We start from the raw sequence: 22,553 nt of genomic DNA, 5'->3' as shown, positions 1-22,553 counted from the left end.
GAGATCTATAACTCTAGATATTGTTAAAAATCCGAGGAGAGGTCAGACAGTAACAGTTCAAAAACGAGACACTAACAGTCCAAATGTTTGTTGATAAGAACTTTTGACTGTCTCAGAGGCAGAAACGGGTTCTACTTTCTTCACAAAACTTGTAGCCTCATGTCTTAGCTTTCCAATGAGACTAATCGTGCTTGAATCAATGTTCTATAACTCTAGATATAGTTAAAAATCTGAGAAGAGGTCAGACAGGAACACTTCAAAAAGGAGACAGTAACAGTCCAAGTGTTTGTTGATGAGCAATTTTGACTATTTTAGAGGCAGAACTGGGTTCTCTATTATTCAGAGAACTTGTAGCATCATGTCTTAGCTTTCCAACTAGACTAATCTCACTTGAATCAGAGTTTTATAACTCTAGATACAGTTAAAAATCTGAGGAGAGCTCACACAGTAACAGTTCAAAAAGGAGACAGAAACGGTTGGACAGTAACTATCCAAGTGGTTGTTGATGAGCACTTTTGACTGTCTTAGATGCAGAAATGGGTTCTCCTTTCTTCAAAGAAGTCGTAACCTCATGTCTTAGCTTTTCAACGAGACTAATTTCGCTTGAATCGGAGTTTTATATCTCTAGATACAGTTAAAAATCTAAGGAGAGGTCACACGGTATCATTTAAAAAATGACATAGTAACAGTCCAACTATTTGTTAATGAGCAATTTTGTGTGTCTTAGAGGTAGAAATGGGCTCTCCTTTACTCAGAGAACTAGTAGCCTCATGTTTTAGCTTTCCAACAAGACTAATCTCCCTTCAATCGGAGTTCTATAACTTTAGATATAGTTAAAAATCTAAGGAGAGGTCAGACAGTAACAGTTCAAAAAAGAGACAGTAACAGATGGACAGTAACAGTCCAAATGTTTGTTGATGGGAACTTTTAACTATCTTAAAGGCAGAACTTGGTTCTTCTTTCTTGAGAGAACTTGTAGGCTCATGTCTTAGCTTTCCAACGAGACTAATCTTGCTTGAATCAAAGTTCTATAACTCTAGATATAGTTAAAAATCCGAGGAGAGGTCAAACAGTAACAGTTCAAAAATGGGATAGTAATTGTCCAAATGTTTGTTGATGAGAACTTTTGACTATCTTTGAGCCAGAACTGGGTTCTCCTTTCTTCAGAGAACTCGTAGCCTCATGTCTCAGCTTTCCAATGAGACTAATCTCGAATAAATCGGAGTTCTATAACTCCAGATATAGTTAAAAATATAACGAGAGGTAAGACAGTAACAGTTCAAAAAGGAGACGGTAACAGTTGGAAAATAACTGTCCAAGTGTTTGTTGATGAGCACTTTTGACTGTCTTAAAGGCAGAACTAGGTTCTCTTTTCTTTAGAGAACTCGTAGCCTCATGTCTTAGTTTTCCAACGAGATTAATCTCGAATGAATCAGAGTTTTATAACTCCAGATATAGTTAAAAATCCGAGGAGAGGTCAGACAGTAACAGTTCGAAAACGGGACAGTAACTGTCCAAATGTTTGTTGATGAGAACTTTTGACTGTCTTAGAGGCAGAACTGGGTTCTCCTTTCTTTAAAGAACTTGTAGCTTCATTTCTCAGCTTTCCAACGAGACTAATCTCGTTTGACTAAGAGTTTTATAACTCTAGATACAGTTAAAAATCTGAGGAGAGCTCAGACAGTAGCAGTTCAAAAAGGAGACAGTAACAGTTGGACAGTAACTGTCCAAGTGTTTGTTGATGAGCACTTTTGACTGTCTTAGAGGCAGAACTGGGTTCTCCTTTCTTTCGAGAACTCGTAGCCTCATGTCTTAGCTTTCCAACGAGACTAATCTCATTTGAATCAGAGTTTTGTAACTCCAGATATAGTTAAATATATGATGAGAGGTAAGACAGTAATAGTTCAAAAACGAGACACTAACAGTCCAAATGTTTGTTGAGGAGCAATTTTGATTGTTTTAGAGGTAGAAATGGGTTCTCCTTTCTTTAAAGAACTTGTAGCTTCATTTCTCAGCTTTCCAACGAGACTAATCTCGTTTGACTAAGAGTTTTATAACTCTAGATACAGTTAAAAATCTGAGGAGAGCTCAGACAGTAGCAGTTCAAAAAGGAGACAGTAACAGTTGGACAGTAACTGTCCAAGTGTTTGTTGATGAGCACTTTTGACTGTCTTAGAGGCAGAACTGGGTTCTCCTTTCTTTCGAGAACTCGTAGCCTCATGTCTTAGCTTTCCAACGAGACTAATCTCATTTGAATCAGAGTTTTGTAACTCCAGATATAGTTAAATATATGATGAGAGGTAAGATAGTAATAGTTCAAAAACGAGACACTAACAGTCCAAATGTTTGTTGAGGAGCAATTTTGATTGTTTTAGAGGTAGAAATGGGTTCTCCTTTCTTTAGAGAACTTCTAACCTCATGTCTTACCTTTCCAAGGAGACTAATCTCGAATGAATCGGAGTTCTATAACTCCAGATATAGTTAAAAATATAACGAGAGGTAAGACAGTAACTGTTCAAAAACAAGACAGTAACTGTCCAAATGTTTGTTGATGAGAACTTTTGACTGTCTTAGGGGCAGAACTGGGTTCTTTTTTCTTGAGAGAACTTGCAGCCTCATGTCTTAGCTTTCCAACGAGACTAATCTCGCTTAAATTGAAGTTCTATAACTCTAGATGTAGTTAAAAATCGAAGGAGCGCTCAGACAGTAATAGTTCAAAAATGAGATAGTAATAGTTGGACAGTAACATTCCAAATGTTTATTGATGAGCACTTTTGGCTGTCTTAGAGGCAGAACTGGGTTCTTCTTTCCAGAGAACTCGTAGCCTTATGTCTTAGTTTTCCAATGAGACTAATCTCACTTGAATCAGAGTTCTGTAACTCCAGATATAGTTAAAAATATGAGGATAGGTAAGACAGTAATAGTTAAAAAACGAGATAGTAACAGTCCAAATATTTGTTGATGAGCATTTTCATCTTTCTTAGAAGCAGAAGTGGGTTCTACTTTCTTCACAGAACTTGTAGCCTCATGTCTTAGCTTTCCAATGAGACTAATCTTGCTTGAATCAATATTCTATAACTCTAGATATAGTTAAAAATCTGAGAAGAGGTCAGACTGGAACAGTTCAAAAAGGAGACATTAACAGTCCAAGTGTTTGTTGCTGAGCAATTTTGACTATTTTAGATGCAGAACTGAGTTCTCTTTTCTTCAGAGAACTTGTAGCATCATGTCTTAGCTTTCCAACCAGACTAATCTCGCTTGAATCAGAGTTTTATAACTCTAGATACAGTTAAAAATATAAGGAGAGGTCTGACAGTAATAGTTTAAAAAGGAGACAGTAATAGTTGGACAGTAATTGTCCAAGTGTTTGTTGATGAGCACTTTTGACTGTCTTAGAGGCAGAACTGGGTTCTACTTTCTTTAGAGAACTCGTAGCCTCATGTCTTAGCTTTCCAACGAGACTAATCTTGCTTGAATCGGAGATCTATAACTCTAGATATTGTTAAAAATCCGAGGAGAGGTCAGACAGTAACAGTTCAAAAACGAGACACTAACAGTCCAAATGTTTGTTGATAAGAACTTTTGACTGTCTCAGAGGCAGAAACGGGTTCTACTTTCTTCACAAAACTTGTAGCCTCATGTCTTAGCTTTCCAATGAGACTAATCGTGCTTGAATCAATGTTCTATAACTCTAGATATAGTTAAAAATCTGAGAAGAGGTCAGACAGGAACACTTCAAAAAGGAGACAGTAACAGTCCAAGTGTTTGTTGATGAGCAATTTTGACTATTTTAGAGGCAGAACTGGGTTCTCTATTATTCAGAGAACTTGTAGCATCATGTCTTAGCTTTCCAACTAGACTAATCTCACTTGAATCAGAGTTTTATAACTCTAGATACAGTTAAAAATCTGAGGAGAGCTCACACAGTAACAGTTCAAAAAGGAGACAGAAACGGTTGGACAGTAACTATCCAAGTGGTTGTTGATGAGCACTTTTGACTGTCTTAGATGCAGAAATGGGTTCTCCTTTCTTCAAAGAAGTCGTAACCTCATGTCTTAGCTTTTCAACGAGACTAATTTCGCTTGAATCGGAGTTTTATATCTCTAGATACAGTTAAAAATCTAAGGAGAGGTCACACGGTATCATTTAAAAAATGACATAGTAACAGTCCAACTATTTGTTAATGAGCAATTTTGTGTGTCTTAGAGGTAGAAATGGGCTCTCCTTTACTCAGAGAACTAGTAGCCTCATGTTTTAGCTTTCCAACAAGACTAATCTCCCTTCAATCGGAGTTCTATAACTTTAGATATAGTTAAAAATCTAAGGAGAGGTCAGACAGTAACAGTTCAAAAAAGAGACAGTAACAGATGGACAGTAACAGTCCAAATGTTTGTTGATGGGAACTTTTAACTATCTTAAAGGCAGAACTTGGTTCTTCTTTCTTGAGAGAACTTGTAGGCTCATGTCTTAGCTTTCCAACGAGACTAATCTTGCTTGAATCAAAGTTCTATAACTCTAGATATAGTTAAAAATCCGAGGAGAGGTCAAACAGTAACAGTTCAAAAATGGGATAGTAATTGTCCAAATGTTTGTTGATGAGAACTTTTGACTATCTTTGAGCCAGAACTGGGTTCTCCTTTCTTCAGAGAACTCGTAGCCTCATGTCTCAGCTTTCCAATGAGACTAATCTCGAATAAATCGGAGTTCTATAACTCCAGATATAGTTAAAAATATAACGAGAGGTAAGACAGTAACAGTTCAAAAAGGAGACGGTAACAGTTGGAAAATAACTGTCCAAGTGTTTGTTGATGAGCACTTTTGACTGTCTTAAAGGCAGAACTAGGTTCTCTTTTCTTTAGAGAACTCGTAGCCTCATGTCTTAGTTTTCCAACGAGATTAATCTCGAATGAATCAGAGTTTTATAACTCCAGATATAGTTAAAAATCCGAGGAGAGGTCAGACAGTAACAGTTCGAAAACGGGACAGTAACTGTCCAAATGTTTGTTGATGAGAACTTTTGACTGTCTTAGAGGCAGAACTGGGTTCTCCTTTCTTTAAAGAACTTGTAGCTTCATTTCTCAGCTTTCCAACGAGACTAATCTCGTTTGACTAAGAGTTTTATAACTCTAGATACAGTTAAAAATCTGAGGAGAGCTCAGACAGTAGCAGTTCAAAAAGGAGACAGTAACAGTTGGACAGTAACTGTCCAAGTGTTTGTTGATGAGCACTTTTGACTGTCTTAGAGGCAGAACTGGGTTCTCCTTTCTTTCGAGAACTCGTAGCCTCATGTCTTAGCTTTCCAACGAGACTAATCTCATTTGAATCAGAGTTTTGTAACTCCAGATATAGTTAAATATATGATGAGAGGTAAGACAGTAATAGTTCAAAAACGAGACACTAACAGTCCAAATGTTTGTTGAGGAGCAATTTTGATTGTTTTAGAGGTAGAAATGGGTTCTCCTTTCTTTAAAGAACTTGTAGCTTCATTTCTCAGCTTTCCAACGAGACTAATCTCGTTTGACTAAGAGTTTTATAACTCTAGATACAGTTAAAAATCTGAGGAGAGCTCAGACAGTAGCAGTTCAAAAAGGAGACAGTAACAGTTGGACAGTAACTGTCCAAGTGTTTGTTGATGAGCACTTTTGACTGTCTTAGAGGCAGAACTGGGTTCTCCTTTCTTTCGAGAACTCGTAGCCTCATGTCTTAGCTTTCCAACGAGACTAATCTCATTTGAATCAGAGTTTTGTAACTCCAGATATAGTTAAATATATGATGAGAGGTAAGATAGTAATAGTTCAAAAACGAGACACTAACAGTCCAAATGTTTGTTGAGGAGCAATTTTGATTGTTTTAGAGGTAGAAATGGGTTCTCCTTTCTTTAGAGAACTTCTAACCTCATGTCTTACCTTTCCAAGGAGACTAATCTCGAATGAATCGGAGTTCTATAACTCCAGATATAGTTAAAAATATAACGAGAGGTAAGACAGTAACTGTTCAAAAACAAGACAGTAACTGTCCAAATGTTTGTTGATGAGAACTTTTGACTGTCTTAGGGGCAGAACTGGGTTCTTTTTTCTTGAGAGAACTTGCAGCCTCATGTCTTAGCTTTCCAACGAGACTAATCTCGCTTAAATTGAAGTTCTATAACTCTAGATGTAGTTAAAAATCGAAGGAGCGCTCAGACAGTAATAGTTCAAAAATGAGATAGTAATAGTTGGACAGTAACATTCCAAATGTTTATTGATGAGCACTTTTGGCTGTCTTAGAGGCAGAACTGGGTTCTTCTTTCCAGAGAACTCGTAGCCTTATGTCTTAGTTTTCCAATGAGACTAATCTCACTTGAATCAGAGTTCTGTAACTCCAGATATAGTTAAAAATATGAGGATAGGTAAGACAGTAATAGTTAAAAAACGAGATAGTAACAGTCCAAATATTTGTTGATGAGCATTTTCATCTTTCTTAGAAGCAGAAGTGGGTTCTACTTTCTTCACAGAACTTGTAGCCTCATGTCTTAGCTTTCCAATGAGACTAATCTTGCTTGAATCAATATTCTATAACTCTAGATATAGTTAAAAATCTGAGAAGAGGTCAGACTGGAACAGTTCAAAAAGGAGACATTAACAGTCCAAGTGTTTGTTGCTGAGCAATTTTGACTATTTTAGATGCAGAACTGAGTTCTCTTTTCTTCAGAGAACTTGTAGCATCATGTCTTAGCTTTCCAACCAGACTAATCTCGCTTGAATCAGAGTTTTATAACTCTAGATACAGTTAAAAATATAAGGAGAGGTCTGACAGTAATAGTTTAAAAAGGAGACAGTAATAGTTGGACAGTAATTGTCCAAGTGTTTGTTGATGAGCACTTTTGACTGTCTTAGAGGCAGAACTGGGTTCTACTTTCTTTAGAGAACTCGTAGCCTCATGTCTTAGCTTTCCAACGAGACTAATCTTGCTTGAATCGGAGATCTATAACTCTAGATATTGTTAAAAATCCGAGGAGAGGTCAGACAGTAACAGTTCAAAAACGAGACACTAACAGTCCAAATGTTTGTTGATAAGAACTTTTGACTGTCTCAGAGGCAGAAACGGGTTCTACTTTCTTCACAAAACTTGTAGCCTCATGTCTTAGCTTTCCAATGAGACTAATCGTGCTTGAATCAATGTTCTATAACTCTAGATATAGTTAAAAATCTGAGAAGAGGTCAGACAGGAACACTTCAAAAAGGAGACAGTAACAGTCCAAGTGTTTGTTGATGAGCAATTTTGACTATTTTAGAGGCAGAACTGGGTTCTCTATTATTCAGAGAACTTGTAGCATCATGTCTTAGCTTTCCAACTAGACTAATCTCACTTGAATCAGAGTTTTATAACTCTAGATACAGTTAAAAATCTGAGGAGAGCTCACACAGTAACAGTTCAAAAAGGAGACAGAAACGGTTGGACAGTAACTATCCAAGTGGTTGTTGATGAGCACTTTTGACTGTCTTAGATGCAGAAATGGGTTCTCCTTTCTTCAAAGAAGTCGTAACCTCATGTCTTAGCTTTTCAACGAGACTAATTTCGCTTGAATCGGAGTTTTATATCTCTAGATACAGTTAAAAATCTAAGGAGAGGTCACACGGTATCATTTAAAAAATGACATAGTAACAGTCCAACTATTTGTTAATGAGCAATTTTGTGTGTCTTAGAGGTAGAAATGGGCTCTCCTTTACTCAGAGAACTAGTAGCCTCATGTTTTAGCTTTCCAACAAGACTAATCTCCCTTCAATCGGAGTTCTATAACTTTAGATATAGTTAAAAATCTAAGGAGAGGTCAGACAGTAACAGTTCAAAAAAGAGACAGTAACAGATGGACAGTAACAGTCCAAATGTTTGTTGATGGGAACTTTTAACTATCTTAAAGGCAGAACTTGGTTCTTCTTTCTTGAGAGAACTTGTAGGCTCATGTCTTAGCTTTCCAACGAGACTAATCTTGCTTGAATCAAAGTTCTATAACTCTAGATATAGTTAAAAATCCGAGGAGAGGTCAAACAGTAACAGTTCAAAAATGGGATAGTAATTGTCCAAATGTTTGTTGATGAGAACTTTTGACTATCTTTGAGCCAGAACTGGGTTCTCCTTTCTTCAGAGAACTCGTAGCCTCATGTCTCAGCTTTCCAATGAGACTAATCTCGAATAAATCGGAGTTCTATAACTCCAGATATAGTTAAAAATATAACGAGAGGTAAGACAGTAACAGTTCAAAAAGGAGACGGTAACAGTTGGAAAATAACTGTGCAAGTGTTTGTTGATGAGCACTTTTGATTGTCTTAAAGGCAGAACTAGGTTCTGTTTTCTTTAGAGAACTCGTAGCCTCATGTCTTAGTTTTCCAACGAGATTAATCTCGAATGAATCAGAGTTTTATAACTCCAGATATAGTTAAAAATCCGAGGAGAGGTCAGACAGTAACAGTTCGAAAACGGGACAGTAACTGTCCAAATGTTTGTTGATGAGAACTTTTGACTGTCTTAGAGGCAGAACTGGGTTCTCCTTTCTTTAAAGAACTTGTAGCTTCATTTCTCAGCTTTCCAACGAGACTAATCTCGTTTGACTAAGAGTTTTATAACTCTAGATACAGTTAAAAATCTGAGGAGAGCTCAGACAGTAGCAGTTCAAAAAGGAGACAGTAACAGTTGGACAGTAACTGTCCAAGTGTTTGTTGATGAGCACTTTTGACTGTCTTAGAGGCAGAACTGGGTTCTCCTTTCTTTCGAGAACTCGTAGCCTCATGTCTTAGCTTTCCAACGAGACTAATCTCATTTGAATCAGAGTTTTGTAACTCCAGATATAGTTAAATATATGATGAGAGGTAAGACAGTAATAGTTCAAAAACGAGACACTAACAGTCCAAATGTTTGTTGAGCTAAATATTTATACGTTAGGTATTTGTGTCGTATCCTATAACTTACTCTTTAGGTCAACTCTCTGTTTACTCTGACTCTTGGCCTAGTAAGGGTATTTTGGGAACCTCTTGGATTCTATCTTGGGTTTTATTAGGTTTACCCAACCATATCAATATCAAGTACATAATTTTTATGTAAAATGGAAGTATATTTTGTAAAATAGTCCATTTTTTCATAAATCATGTAAACACAAATAAATTTAAGAAAAACATTGAATTTTTAAAAAATTCCCAATAAGCTTAGTTTTTTGCAACAAATAGACATGTTAATTACAACAACAATTCGACATCAAGTTATATATTGCATAATTTTGTAGATTTTGATATAAATAGATGATTTACATAAGATCAATCAAATATACAGCTTTTATGTAAAATGCAAGTATATTTCGTAAAATTTTAATTTTTTTTTTATGTAAATGGACAAGTCACATGAATGTTTTTATAATTCAAGTTTCCTAAGAATCCACCTTACGTAAATATGGTATATAATAATCAGCGATGGATAGCTTCTTTAATTTTTAGAATGAACTAATTGATGGTTCCTCATGGGAAAATATCCAATACTCACGAAATAGACACTACATTAAGAGATTGAAACGCATGATTGGAATCAAATTCACTTGTATTGCTTTAATGCACTTTCCTTGAATATTCACTCGCACTCCAAGTGAATTGGATCCAAATTACACGTGTCAATCTCTTATTCATTGAAGTACTGAAGATTTCCCCGTTACTTACCATGCTAACTAAAACAAAAAAAAAAAAACAAAAAGGCATCGTTATTCATAACGTTAAAAAAAAAATTCCAATGGGATCAAAATCATCTCCTTGGATGATATCATTACCTAACGAATTCGTGTGGCAACTCCGTGGATAGCATACTTGTGGCCACCAAGTCTTATCCCATTATCCATTCATCTACAATAAACGACTAAATTCCAAGAAACACAGATAAATAAACCAAACGATCATCTCCTTCTAGCAGCCATAAAATTAAACTTAAGAACACTGACCAGTACTGCTACCAGATCAGTAACACTCGCAGACTGATCAAATAGCGGCCATGTCTTCCCCTACTGATCCGTTAAAACTTGTTCATAGTGATGAGCTTGTATCGGTTGGGGTTGAGATATCAGCTGATGGCTTCATCCCTGTCGTTGACGTGGAGGGACTTCAGGGTCCTCGCCGCCCTCAAATCGTTAAACAAATTGGCCATGCATGTCAACACTATGGTGCCTTCATCGTAAGTTCTTAATTCCCCCTTTTCCCACATATATTTTAAGTCGTGATTAGATTTGATTTACCTTCCAGCAATTTACAGGTGAAGAACCATGGAATTCCAGAGACCGTTTTCAACAACTTCCTGGGCGGTGCAACAATGGATTTCTTCAGATGGCCAGAGCGAGAAAAGTTGAAATTTTACACTCCTAAACCTGGAAAATTTGACAATACTGAACCTCGCAAGCCCATCGAGTACTTTCGTGCTTATACTACCGGCGAAAATGTCTCTCTCGTAAGGGAACTGGCATATGTTTCTTGTCTTATTGGAGATTATGCAAATCAATGGCCTTCAATTCCTCCCTCATTCAGGTAAACAAATGCCCTTCAAATAGTCTCTTTTTTCTCCTCTTCCCATCTTGATGTTGGCATGGTTATGTATAGGGAAAGAGTCACTGATTTTAGTACAAGCGCTAAAAGGGTGGAGTTCGCACTAGGCGAGGCCATATGTGAGAGTTTAGGCCTGGAAAGAGATTACATAAAGAAGAAGCTACTGAGCAACCATGAACAAAAAGTAGCTATGAACTTCTATCCAGCACGTAAACAAGAAGATTCAGAGCTTACTTGTGTACTTCGTGACCATACGGACCCGACCATAATCACAATTTTGTCGGAACAGAATGTTCATGGACTTCAGATTCTACACGATGGGGAATGGATGAATGTTAATCTTAGCCCAAACCACTTGATTGTGTTAACCGGTGACCTACTGCAGGTGAGTTTATGTTATTTGCTTATATCCTATTGTTGAGATTAGATTAAGCTAACATGGATCTTCTGATTTGTGCTCCCAACGACAGCTTGAGATTTTGCGTTGAGTAGTTATTTCGACATGTGTGGTTATCTGATTGTTTTTGTATCTGCAGGTACTTAGCAACCGTCGATACAAGAGCTTGCCCCATCGAGTTATCGTGACTTGTGAAAAGGATCGTTTATCCATCGCCACCTATTGCAATCCATCAGATGATGCTACAATAGAACCGGCTAAGGAATTGATAGACAATGATCATCCAGCAATCTATAAAAATTTCACATACCGAGAGTTCAAAGACAACGTTGAATTAGCTGTGGATGATGCCCGGTTGAACGTTTTCAAGATTACTGGAGCTGCTTAACTATGCTAGCTTTACATACAATATTGGTACCTTTGACATCCTTGTAACAAATAAAATATATGGATGTTTGGTTTGGCCGAATAATGGTTTGCAAATGTTACGAATATTTTGAAGGAACTGTTTTCTGCTAGCGCCTGCGCGAGCCATAGCTTATTGTTTTGATGTCGAATAATCACTAAAAATAATTTATAAGTAATCGGTCTTGTAGCTATAATATATTAAGACTGGTTGGTAGCAATTGATGCGGGACAATAAACAAAAATTGAAAGAAGCAAGAGAAAAGAAAGAAGAAGCCAAGAAGCAGAAGAAAAAAAAAGCTGAAGAAGGAGAACAGATTCTGAAAAGGAGAAGAGAAAGAGGGTTGGAAAAGTTTACAACTCTATTATTTAAAACTATGCTTAAATAAGAAAACCTTAAGACAACTAACAATTAGGCCAAATGCCCACAAAAACAAAACTGAAGTTCAAAATAAAATATTATCAAGTTAATAACTAAACTCAACTAAAAATAATAAATTAAACTCAAAAACATAAGTTAAAACTCAATATCCCAACAGGTAGGGCTACCCTCCATCATTGATGATAATACACGGGCGTAATTGTGTCTCGGGTCTGGTGTTCCTATAACGACCTGACTTTTTCAAGACTAAAATCAATGGATTTTGTTTTTGTCAGGTTTTGGATGTTTTTCACCATATTATTCTGCAGATTTATAATTTCATTTCATTCATTAACAAGACACAATCTACGTAGAATAATCAATATTCTTATAAAACGGATTCTCAATACAAATGCCCATAATATTATATTTTCATACTCATAGGTTTACATTACACCATATTGACATACTAATAAATTCACATTCCTGTTCTAGCCTTGTTATTATCACGAGTTCATATAAGAGTGTTGAATGACAAGTTACTCAACTAGTACTTTCGTTATGTTGACCTCATGTAATTTCACAACCTAACATCCTCATAAGAAAGGCTGTTTGTTTTTGTGGTAAAAAGTGTGGTATGGCGTAACCACAGTCAATGGTTGTTTGGAAAACAATAAAACACTGGTTAAAAATGTGAGACCCATTTAATAATTGTGGCCTAACCGCAGGTTCATCAAAAGCATGTCATACCTGCTTTTCATGTTCTCCCTGACCTGCTTCTCATCATCCTTTTGTTTCCATCAGCAGTTCACATTTTTTTTCCATCGACCTTTTCGAAACTTGTCATTGTTTTTTTTTAATTATCTAATATCTAAAAAATATCAAAAAAAAATTTCAGGTATCGTGTTTTATTTAAAAATCTAGTGTTTAACATTATTCAATAGCACTATATAATTTATTTCATGATGTACTAGCAGTAGTTAAATCAACAATATTTAAATTAAAAACCATCAATACTAATATATATTTTTTAAAATTATTTTATAGCCTCAATTTTAAAAGCATTCTTAACCAAACACATCAAACTACTTTTTGGTCAACCTCAATTTCAACCACAATTTTAACCAAATATATATTTTTTCAAACCAACCTCAACTAAAAGTACTTTTTATAAAACAACTTTTTTCAAACCACAACCACAACGACAACCACAATACCAAACAGACCCGAAGAATTCCACATACGTATATTCATACACATCATATCTACATGTTCGCACATACACATCTATGTTCCACTTTGATTTTTCATTACAAGTTTTTACAAAAGGGGTCGGACGACTAATTGAGCGATTAACATGTCTGTTCATACAGAACTCATATCACTCATAACATGTGAATACATAGTTTTTTTTTCAAAATGTGTGAGCCGCCAAACGAATTTTCTTATGCACCATGTTGGTATGATGTCCCTGTTACAACACAAGGTAATTTCAAGCATTATAAGCAATTTAAGAACATAATAAAGCAATATTAACGTCACATTTCATTCATGGACCAAAAGAGCATAATTCTTTCATTTTCCTTACTTATGTAAATACCACCCTTAATAATTCGTCAATTATTGAGGCTAATTACAATACTCAAACCCAATCATCCATCTAGAATACGTTAACCAAAGTAACACTATTCTCTGTTTAAAGCATAACAATAATTGTTCTTTCATATACTTGGTATATACAAAACATAGTACCCATGAACGCATCAATTCTTGAAAATAACTCATAACTCTCAAATCTGGCAATCCTCTTAGGATGCCATTAGCTGAAGCTAATCGTTTATTCATTTGGGTTATCCTCTTACGATGCCATTAGTCAAAGCTAATCATTTGTCAATTCGATCATCCACTTAGGATGCCATTAACCGAAGCTAATCATTAACCGATCAAACATTCCAAAGGTGATTTAAGAAATAGCTATAACATGATATTATATGTAAACACAAAAAAAGACAAGTAAAGTCAGAATGACTCCATCGCTGCCGATTTCTGAATCGGCAGCGACATAGTTTTTCGCTGCTGATTTCTGAATCGGCAGCGATACAGTTTTTCGCTGCTGATTTCTGAATCATCAACAATGCAGTTTTTGACTGCTGATTTTTGAATCGGCAATGCCATAATTTTCGCTGCCAATTTTTTAATTGACAGCAATGCAATTTTCACTACTGATTTCTGAATTAGCAGCGATGTAGTTTTCACTACTGATTTCTAACTCAATTTTCGCTACCGATTTTTGAATCGGCAACAACTTAGTCTAATTAAAAGTTTAGGAAACAAACCAGATTGTCTTAAGGAGCTAAGAGGAAGGGCTAAAACCAATTTTGGACAGACCAAAATAGGGACAAGAACGCATCTAAACCAACCCCAAACACCCCACCTTATTTAATGGGGAGTATAAATGCAAGGAGAGAGAGAGAAGGTGACCCTTCCTCTTCCCAAAGCTGTCTGCAATAGTTGCATGTTGCTCTTCTCTTCCTCCTTCCCAACAAAAACCTAAACCAAACCAGTAAAGAGTGGCTTGTGAACGTGTGAGGGAGAGTTGAGATCTTAAGAGAAGACCTGAGCTAGTTGTGAAGGAAACTGAAATTTCCAGAACATCTAACAAAGAAAAATGCATAAAATGGAAAGAACAAATCATGGTAGAGGGTCAGTCTTAGCTATGGCGTTGGACAACATGCATGTGTGTGTTATGCTAGGATTTGATGAAAGATTATATGCTAGAATCGTTGGTTTCAACGTGTGTGTTCTGCTTGAATTTGATGAAATATTATGTGTTGGAATTGATTATTGCATGTGTGTATTATGCTGATATTAGTGACAGTTCATGTGCTGGGATTGATTATTGCAAGCATGTGTGTGTTCATGCTGAAATCATGTGACCTTGCTGGAACCTAATGACAAATTATGTGTTATGCAGCGAATTTGTGATTCGCAGCCAAAGTGGTATTGTCTGTAACAAATTTGTGATTCACTGCCGAACTTGTATTGTCTGTAGTGAGATTGTGATTTGCTGCCGAAACTGAGTTGTCTACAGTGAATTAGCATTCGCTGTTGAATTGTGGATGCTGCAGATAATATGTGATTCGCTGCCGAAGTTGAGTTGTCTGGATTCGTTGCCGAAACTGAGTTATCTACAGTGAATTAGCATTCGCTGCTGAATTGTGCGTTCTGCAGTGAATTTGTGATTCGATGTGGAAGTTGAATTATTTGCAATGGATTTGTGATTCACTGTCGCAGCTGAGTTATATGTAGTGAATTAGCATTCACTACCGAATTGTGTGTGCTGCAGCAAACCTATGATTCGTTGTCAAAGTTTAGTTGTTTGGATTTGATGCCGAAACTAAGTTGTATGTAGTGAATTAGCATTCACTGCCGAATTGTGTGTTCTGCAGCGAATTTGTGATTCGATGTCGAAGTTGTATTTATGCAGCGAATTTGTGATTTATTGTTGAAACTGAGTTGTTTGTAGTGAATTAGCATTCGCTGCTAAATTATATGTGCTGCATCAAATTTGTGATTTGCTGCCGAAGTGGTATTGTCTGTAGTGAATTTGTGATTGGCTGCCACAACTGAGTTCTCTACAGCGAATTAGCATTCACTACCGAATTTTGTGTTGCCAAACTATGTGTTCCGAACTTGTAACAATTTCAATGTATGATGGTGTAAAATGTGGAACACTTGAAATAAGTATGACGATGAATTTGATTTGAGGATGCAAATATACTGATTTGGCATTGATGTCTTAGGTGGTGCAGCCGAGATCAGACCATCGTTAGGACAAGGGCAAACCGCAGGTGGAACAGTTAGGTGGTTTCCACCTTTTTCTCATATGATATTGTTGCGATGTCACAGTCGCACAAATTAATTATCCTAGCTTCAAACACAACACACAAGATAGTATAGAGCAAGCAAGGGTCAATCCCATGAGGAAGGTTCAAGACAAATTTTTATGCTAGATGATATGTAATTTGAAGGAGAGGGGGTTTGGACGTTATCTAGGCTAAAGCAAAAGAAAAGAGAAAACTATCAAATGAAATTTAATTAAACATTGGTCGTAAGCACACATTGAAACTGATCATGGAAATGAAACATCAATTTATATTTTGAATATTTATCTCTTCTTAACATTGGTTACTTAATGGATCTGCCGTATAATTAACCCTAACCATCAAAGAACCACAGTGTCCGCACTAGTAATTTAACATTGGTTAGTTAATGGATCCGCCGTATAACTAACCCTAACCATCAAAGAACCACAGTGTCCGCACTAGTAATTTAACATTGGTTAGTTAATGGATCCGCTGTATAACTAACCCTAATCATCAAAGAACCATAGTGTCTGCACTAGTAATTTAATTCAATAGCAGCCTTAAGGACTAGATAAGTTGATTAATCAAGAAAACATAATTGTTCGTAGTCTATGTTTGAGTTGATTGAATGCTCTCTCTAATATTAATAACGTAGATCCATCACAATTATTAAACTTAGTTGCTTCACAAGTTCATATACTATAACTCCGGTTTTGATATCAAACTTAGCAATAGATTGTCTACAATAATAACTTAGAGTCCGCTCTAGCAATTAAAATAAACAATCATAGGAAAAATAAGCATAGGAGAACAAACATATTCATCATATAAACTGAAAAGAAAAGGTAAAATAAATCTTACAGTTCTTGAAATCTGAAGGTTTCCGTGTCCTTGCAACCAAGAAAACAAGTTTAGCCTAACATGTTTGTTGAACAACTAATCAAAAAAGAAGGAGGAATGCATGATTTCAGGTTTCTTAGAGGAGGGGGCCGTTTTTCTCCTCTTGGTTGATTGCCCCCCTTCTCTTCTCTCATTCTATTTATATCCTAGGAAACCCTAGTCTCTATTTTACAAAATAGTCCTCCCTTAAGTAGACAGTTTACATTTAAGTAGTTCAATAACTATTTTCCTAAAAAAAGAGAAATAGCGTTGCATGAAATCTTTATGCTTTGACTTAGAGGAGCTAAATTGTTGAAATAAAAACTTGGATGTTGGTTTAGATGCTTCGGAACATAATTTGGACTCATTCTTCATAAAACCTGTTTGCTGGCAGAATTCAGTTGTCATCTTTGAAAACTCATACATCCTTCATATGACATCGTTTTTTACTGAAATGTGGAGCGTTGATAGTTTTTTGAGTCAAGAATCCAAAAAAAATGAGTTTGCATCAATTGGACTTCTGTAGCTCTAGATATTCAAGTCAGAATGGCCGAAGGTCAACATTGGCAGATTGCAAGATTTGACTTTGAAGGCTGTGATTTCCATGCTCTTTCTTATTTTAGTTTCTTGCCTTAGATGTCCAGAATGGTATGGATGTTAGCTTTTTAATGCCACTAGAATCAATTCATTTCTATCTCTAGAGCTCACGCTCTATAGAAAACATTGACTGACGGTCAAATCTGTCAATTACCTCCAATTTACTTTTTTTTGCATCTTTAATCCAAAAGTGCCTTCAAAACATAAAACAAAGAATATCAAGGCATTTTATATATAAAACATAGGCAAAACACTAGTTAAATGTGGGTGAAACTATCAAATAATATAGTTGCATCAGATGTTTATGTTTCGAAATGATTTACTTATGATGATATTTTATTAAATCTTGTTGAATGAAGAAATGACGATGAAGTGTTTGATTGAATTAATTTTTTTTTTATGAAATGTAAGAAATATATAGATCAAAAATAGAACATCACTGGAGACCAGCAAGTCAACTGTACAGGCATATACAAAACAAGGAACATACTCCCTGAAAACATAGGGAACAAACCCTCTTAAATAGACCACAAACCAAGCAACCAAACCAAGCCGACAGGCAAGGACCAGCAAAGCAAAACACAACCTGCAACTAAAATAAGAAATAAAAAGGCAGGGGAACATGCTTCCACTGCCAAAGTAGAACAAAACCCAAAATATAGAGCAGTAGAACCTAGGAGCAAACCAGCATCATACTAGCAGTAAACCCAGACAGTAACCTGCAGCAAAATTAGCAAATCCCAATAGACCACAGCAAACAATTCCATAATGGACCCAACCAGGAACAAGCAAAACCAGCAACAAGACAAGGGAAACACTCCCAGGAAAACATCCTGACAATTAGGAGCATATAAGAGTAAGCAACAAGCCAACCAGCAGGCTATAGCTACCAATAAGCAATGTAGAAAACCAGCAAGCAAAACAAGGGAACCACCCTGCATTCCCCAGGAAAGCAACCAGTAACAAACCCATACATCAAACTATGGCAAAAGCAGCAAACCAAGCAAGGAGAAACCCAAGCAACCAAACTGCAAGTGAGCAGTATAACAGCTAAAAACCACAGAAACCAACAACGCCAATAACAGGCAACGCCATCAGCCAAGACTTCCAAAAGCGAACAGACAAAACAACCAGCCTCCACCTAATTGGAAGAAGCAACCAGAGACCAAACATAGCATCACAGGCAGAAGCTGATACCAACAACAAACCCTACATAGCAGACCCAACAACTACAAATAACAAGCATAAAGCCACACAACACAGCTACAGGTAGAAACATATATACTGCGACAAACAAGAAACAAACCTACAAAGGCAGCACCATATAGACAAATCCAGCAAAACCAGAACAAAACCAAGCAGAAAACCAAAATGGCTACAAGGAACATATTCCTTGGCCAAAATACCAAAAGAGCAGAAAGTATCATAAAGAGGATGAGAGAGTAGAAGCTATGTCGAAACGACTATGAAATGTCGATCATGTTCTTGTTGAATGTTGAAACAATGATGACAATGTTAATGTTCTGAAATGACCTGTTTGACGTGGATAAATTATTGTGTTGCGATGAATATGAAAACGACTATGAGATATTGATTGAGCTATTATGAATTTGAGCAGCTGATGAATGGTAGTATGAGTATTATGAAGGATCTACTGTTGTATTTTTTTGGATGTAATGGTGATGAATGGTAGTATGAGTATTACAAAGGATCTACTGTTGTATTTTTTTTGGATGTAATGGTGACGAATGGTAGTATGAGTATTATGAATGATCTATTGTTGTATTTTATTGCATGTAATTGTGATGAATGGTTGTAAGAGTATTATGAAGGATCTATTGTTGTATTGTATTGAACATTAATTGTCATGAATCATTGATTAGCTTTGGCTAATGGCATCCGAATGGATGACCAAAACAAATAAATGACTAGTTACGGCTAATAGCACCCTAAATGGATGACCGATATGAACAAATGATTAGCTACAACTAATGGCATCCAAAGTGGATGTCCAGGATGAATAAATGATTAGCTTCAGCTAATGGAATCCGAATGGATGACTAGGACAAATGAATGATTAGCTTCGGCTAATGGCATTCAAAAGGATGATCGAGACAAATCATTGATTAGCTTCAGCTAATGGCATCCGAATGGATGACCGAGACAAATAAATGACTAGCTACGGCTAATGGCATCCAAAGTGGATGTCCGGGATGAATAAATGATTAGCTTCAGCTAATGGCACCCCAAGTGGATGACTAGAATTAATAAATTATTATCTTTGGCTAAATAAATTACTAGCATCCTAAGTAGATGACCGAGATGAATAAACGATTGACTTCGGCTAATGGCATCCTAAGAGGATAGCCGGATTGGAGAGTTATAAATTAGTCTTTAAGAATTGATGTGTTCATGTATACAAGGTTTTGTATATACTAAGTATACGAAAGAACTATGATTGTTATGCTTTAAACAGAGAATAACGTTAGTTCAGCTAAAGATATGCGAGATTAATGATCGGGTTTGAGTATTGTAATTACCCTCGATAATTGATGAATTATTAAGGGTGGTATTTACATAAGTAAGGAGAAATGAAAAAATTATGCTCTTTTGGTCCATGAATGAAATGTGACGTTAATATTGCTTTATTATGTTCTTAAATTGCCAATAATGCTTGAAATTATCTTGTACTATAATAGGGATATCATACCAACATTATGCGTAGGAAAATCCATTCCGCAGCTCACACATTGTGAAAAGAACTATATATTCGCATGTTATAGGTGATATGAGTTCTATATGAACACACGTGTTAATCACTCAATTAGTCGTTTGACCCCTTTTGCCTTTTTGTAGAGACTAGTAATGAAAAATTGAAATGAAACATGGATGTGAATGTGTAAACAAGTTGATATGATGTGTATGAATATACATATAAGGTATTCATTTTATGAGGATGTCATGTTGTGAAATTACATGAGGTTAGGATAATGAAAGTACTAATTGTGTAACTTGTTGTTCAGCACTTTTGTATGAACTCGTGATGTTAGCGAGACTAGAAAAGGAATGTGAATTTGTGAGTATGTCAATATGATGTAATGTAAACCTATGAGTATGAAAAAATAATAATATGGGCACGAGTATTGAGAATCTGTTGAATGGGAATATTGATTTACATTATCCTATGTGGATTGTGTCTTGTTAATGAATGGAATGCAATTATAAATCTGCAGAATGATATGGTGAAAAACATTCATAACCGGACAAAAAAAAAATTTCCATCGATTTTGGCCTTGAAAATGTCAGGTCGTTACATTATATCCTTTGTAATACACAAACAAACATTCCATAATAGTTTAGCATTCAGTATAACACAACAATAGACCCTTTGTATTATTCATCCAACCATTTATGACAGTTAATGTTCAATACAATACAATAATAGATCTCTTGTAACACTCATACAAAAATTGGTAACAATTTAGCACTATGTATAGCCTAATAATAGATTCTTTGCAATACTCATATAAACATTCATGACAAATAACCTTCAACATAATACAACGACAAATCCTTTGTAATACTTATACAACCATTCACGACAGTTAACATTCCATATAGCACAATGACACGAGCAAAGAGTTGATGTCTTATCCCAAGTGCAGGAGTGTCAAAGTAATAAATAACACGGCAAAACCGAGGTCGAACCACAGGGAGGTAAACTATATAAATTACAAATAATAAAATGATATTGATGTTGAAGAGAACTTTGAGATGTGATAATGATGAAAAGATTAAACAATGATAAAATAATTGTCAAGGTTAGAGGATTCACTGATGGTAATTCAAATAAGCATAGTATAAACTCCTTTTTATTAATCAACTGGTAACCACACACAAAGGAGGTTCCAATCAGATGATTTATCATTAATGGCTCATTATAAAGTATTAACATGATCATATTAATTATATCATATTAATTCTCTTATTTAAGTAACACCAATACTTTTAAATATTGTCAGGTATTCATGATGCTAACTTCTGTTAATAGCAAATCAAGTTCCTCTCATAATAACGATGTCGGGCGAAGACTATGAAGGATCAAGCATTTATTGTACCAAGTGTTATACAACACAAATCTAGATTAATCATTTAACAAGTAAGGTATTAATAATTAGTAAGATAAAAAGATAAGACATGTTAATAGCAAACTTTCTTGGATATAAACATTGAAGTCCATGCTGAGTTTATAATATACATATTCTAACACCATTAGTGAAACCTTTTCACCTTGACATAATAAACTTAACTAAACATTATGAAGAAGATAAACATAAATAAACTAGATAAGAACATAGTTATGATGAAAATCATAAACAAAAGATTAATGAAAGCAAAACTTAAACATTACAAAAATACAAAGAAACAAAGCAAGAATATGATCTTGATCTAAAAACCAAGATGCCTAAATACATGGCAAATGCCTCCTTTTATAAGTTAAAATTCAGAACTATTGATTAGATACCTAACTATTTACTTGGTGGCCAACCATTGACTTGTTGGCTGGTTATTGACATTGTTGGCCAGCCACAATGTCATTGCTAACATCAGAATTTGAGCACATAGTCTTCATGACAGTTGTGGAAAATTGTCTCAGCTGTTAAAAAAAAACCTAGAGCTCATTTGGACTTCTAGAACTCAAGATATGGGCTAAACACTGAACGGTGTCTGGGCTGCAGGACAGATTCAGACGTCTCTTTTGATACTAAGATTTGAACTAAAAAATGGAAAAATTGAGTCTTGGACTCTTCATGAATGTTTTAGGCCTATGTCTTAGCTTTCCATCAAGATAAATCAGACCTAAATCCAAGGTCTACAACTCCAGTTCTGATCTAATAACTGAATGGTGTTTCAGTTTGAATTGAATCAACATCTCTTCTCTTAGCCCTTTCTTTGTCTTCTCAATTTCAATAGTTAATCACATTAATCAATCCTTTGAGTTGTGGGATAAACCTGCATTTAAAATGAGTATTTACCATAAATTAAAGGTATCTTATATTATCAGACTTATTATTATAAAACATGCTTAAGTTAGGGAATTTAATGATACTTTAAGTGCAATATGATGTATAAAGCCTTAATTAGAATACACTTTTAAGTACTAATCACACAACAATAGATCCTTCATAATAAATTCACTTTAGAAACTAATGTTACGCTAGAAGGGGGTGGAAATAACCTACCTATTCCTCTCGCGGTGTACTTATCCAGTCGAAGGTTTGATTCTGGTTGCACCACCTCATCCATCAAAAGATCATAAATCAACACATTTGCATTCAGCAAACACAAAACTCATCACCATACTTATTTCAAAATCCACATGTTCACATTCCAGTGTTCCACACATTATACAATGAAATCATTACAAGCATTAAGTCATTTCTAACATGAAATTCATCAGCGGCTAAGCTGTTGCTGCCATAAAAAGTCATCAACAA

At 35.6% G+C, this 22,553-nt stretch overlaps 1 protein-coding gene and 1 pseudogene across 1 annotated transcript; one reads left to right on the top strand and one right to left on the bottom strand.

Annotated features, from left to right (window-relative positions):
* The window catches only part of LOC133682452 (uncharacterized), a 213,147-nt pseudogene that overhangs the window by 65,901 nt on the left and 124,693 nt on the right, over positions 1-22,553 (bottom strand).
* LOC133681458 (protein DMR6-LIKE OXYGENASE 2-like) lies at positions 9,898-11,452 on the top strand. The gene is made up of 4 exons (XM_062104507.1): positions 9,898-10,185; positions 10,264-10,532; positions 10,605-10,935; positions 11,087-11,452. The coding sequence occupies exons 1-4, from the start codon at positions 10,006-10,008 to the stop codon at positions 11,333-11,335; spliced, it is 1,029 nt and encodes a 342-aa protein (XP_061960491.1). The 5' UTR covers positions 9,898-10,005; the 3' UTR covers positions 11,336-11,452.

Source organism: Populus nigra, chromosome 2, assembly GCF_951802175.1.
Source record: "Populus nigra chromosome 2, ddPopNigr1.1, whole genome shotgun sequence".
In the NCBI taxonomy this organism is placed as follows: domain Eukaryota; kingdom Viridiplantae; phylum Streptophyta; class Magnoliopsida; order Malpighiales; family Salicaceae; genus Populus; species Populus nigra.
Note: the sequence above shows the minus strand (reverse complement) of the source record. Positions and strands in the feature narration are given on the sequence as shown.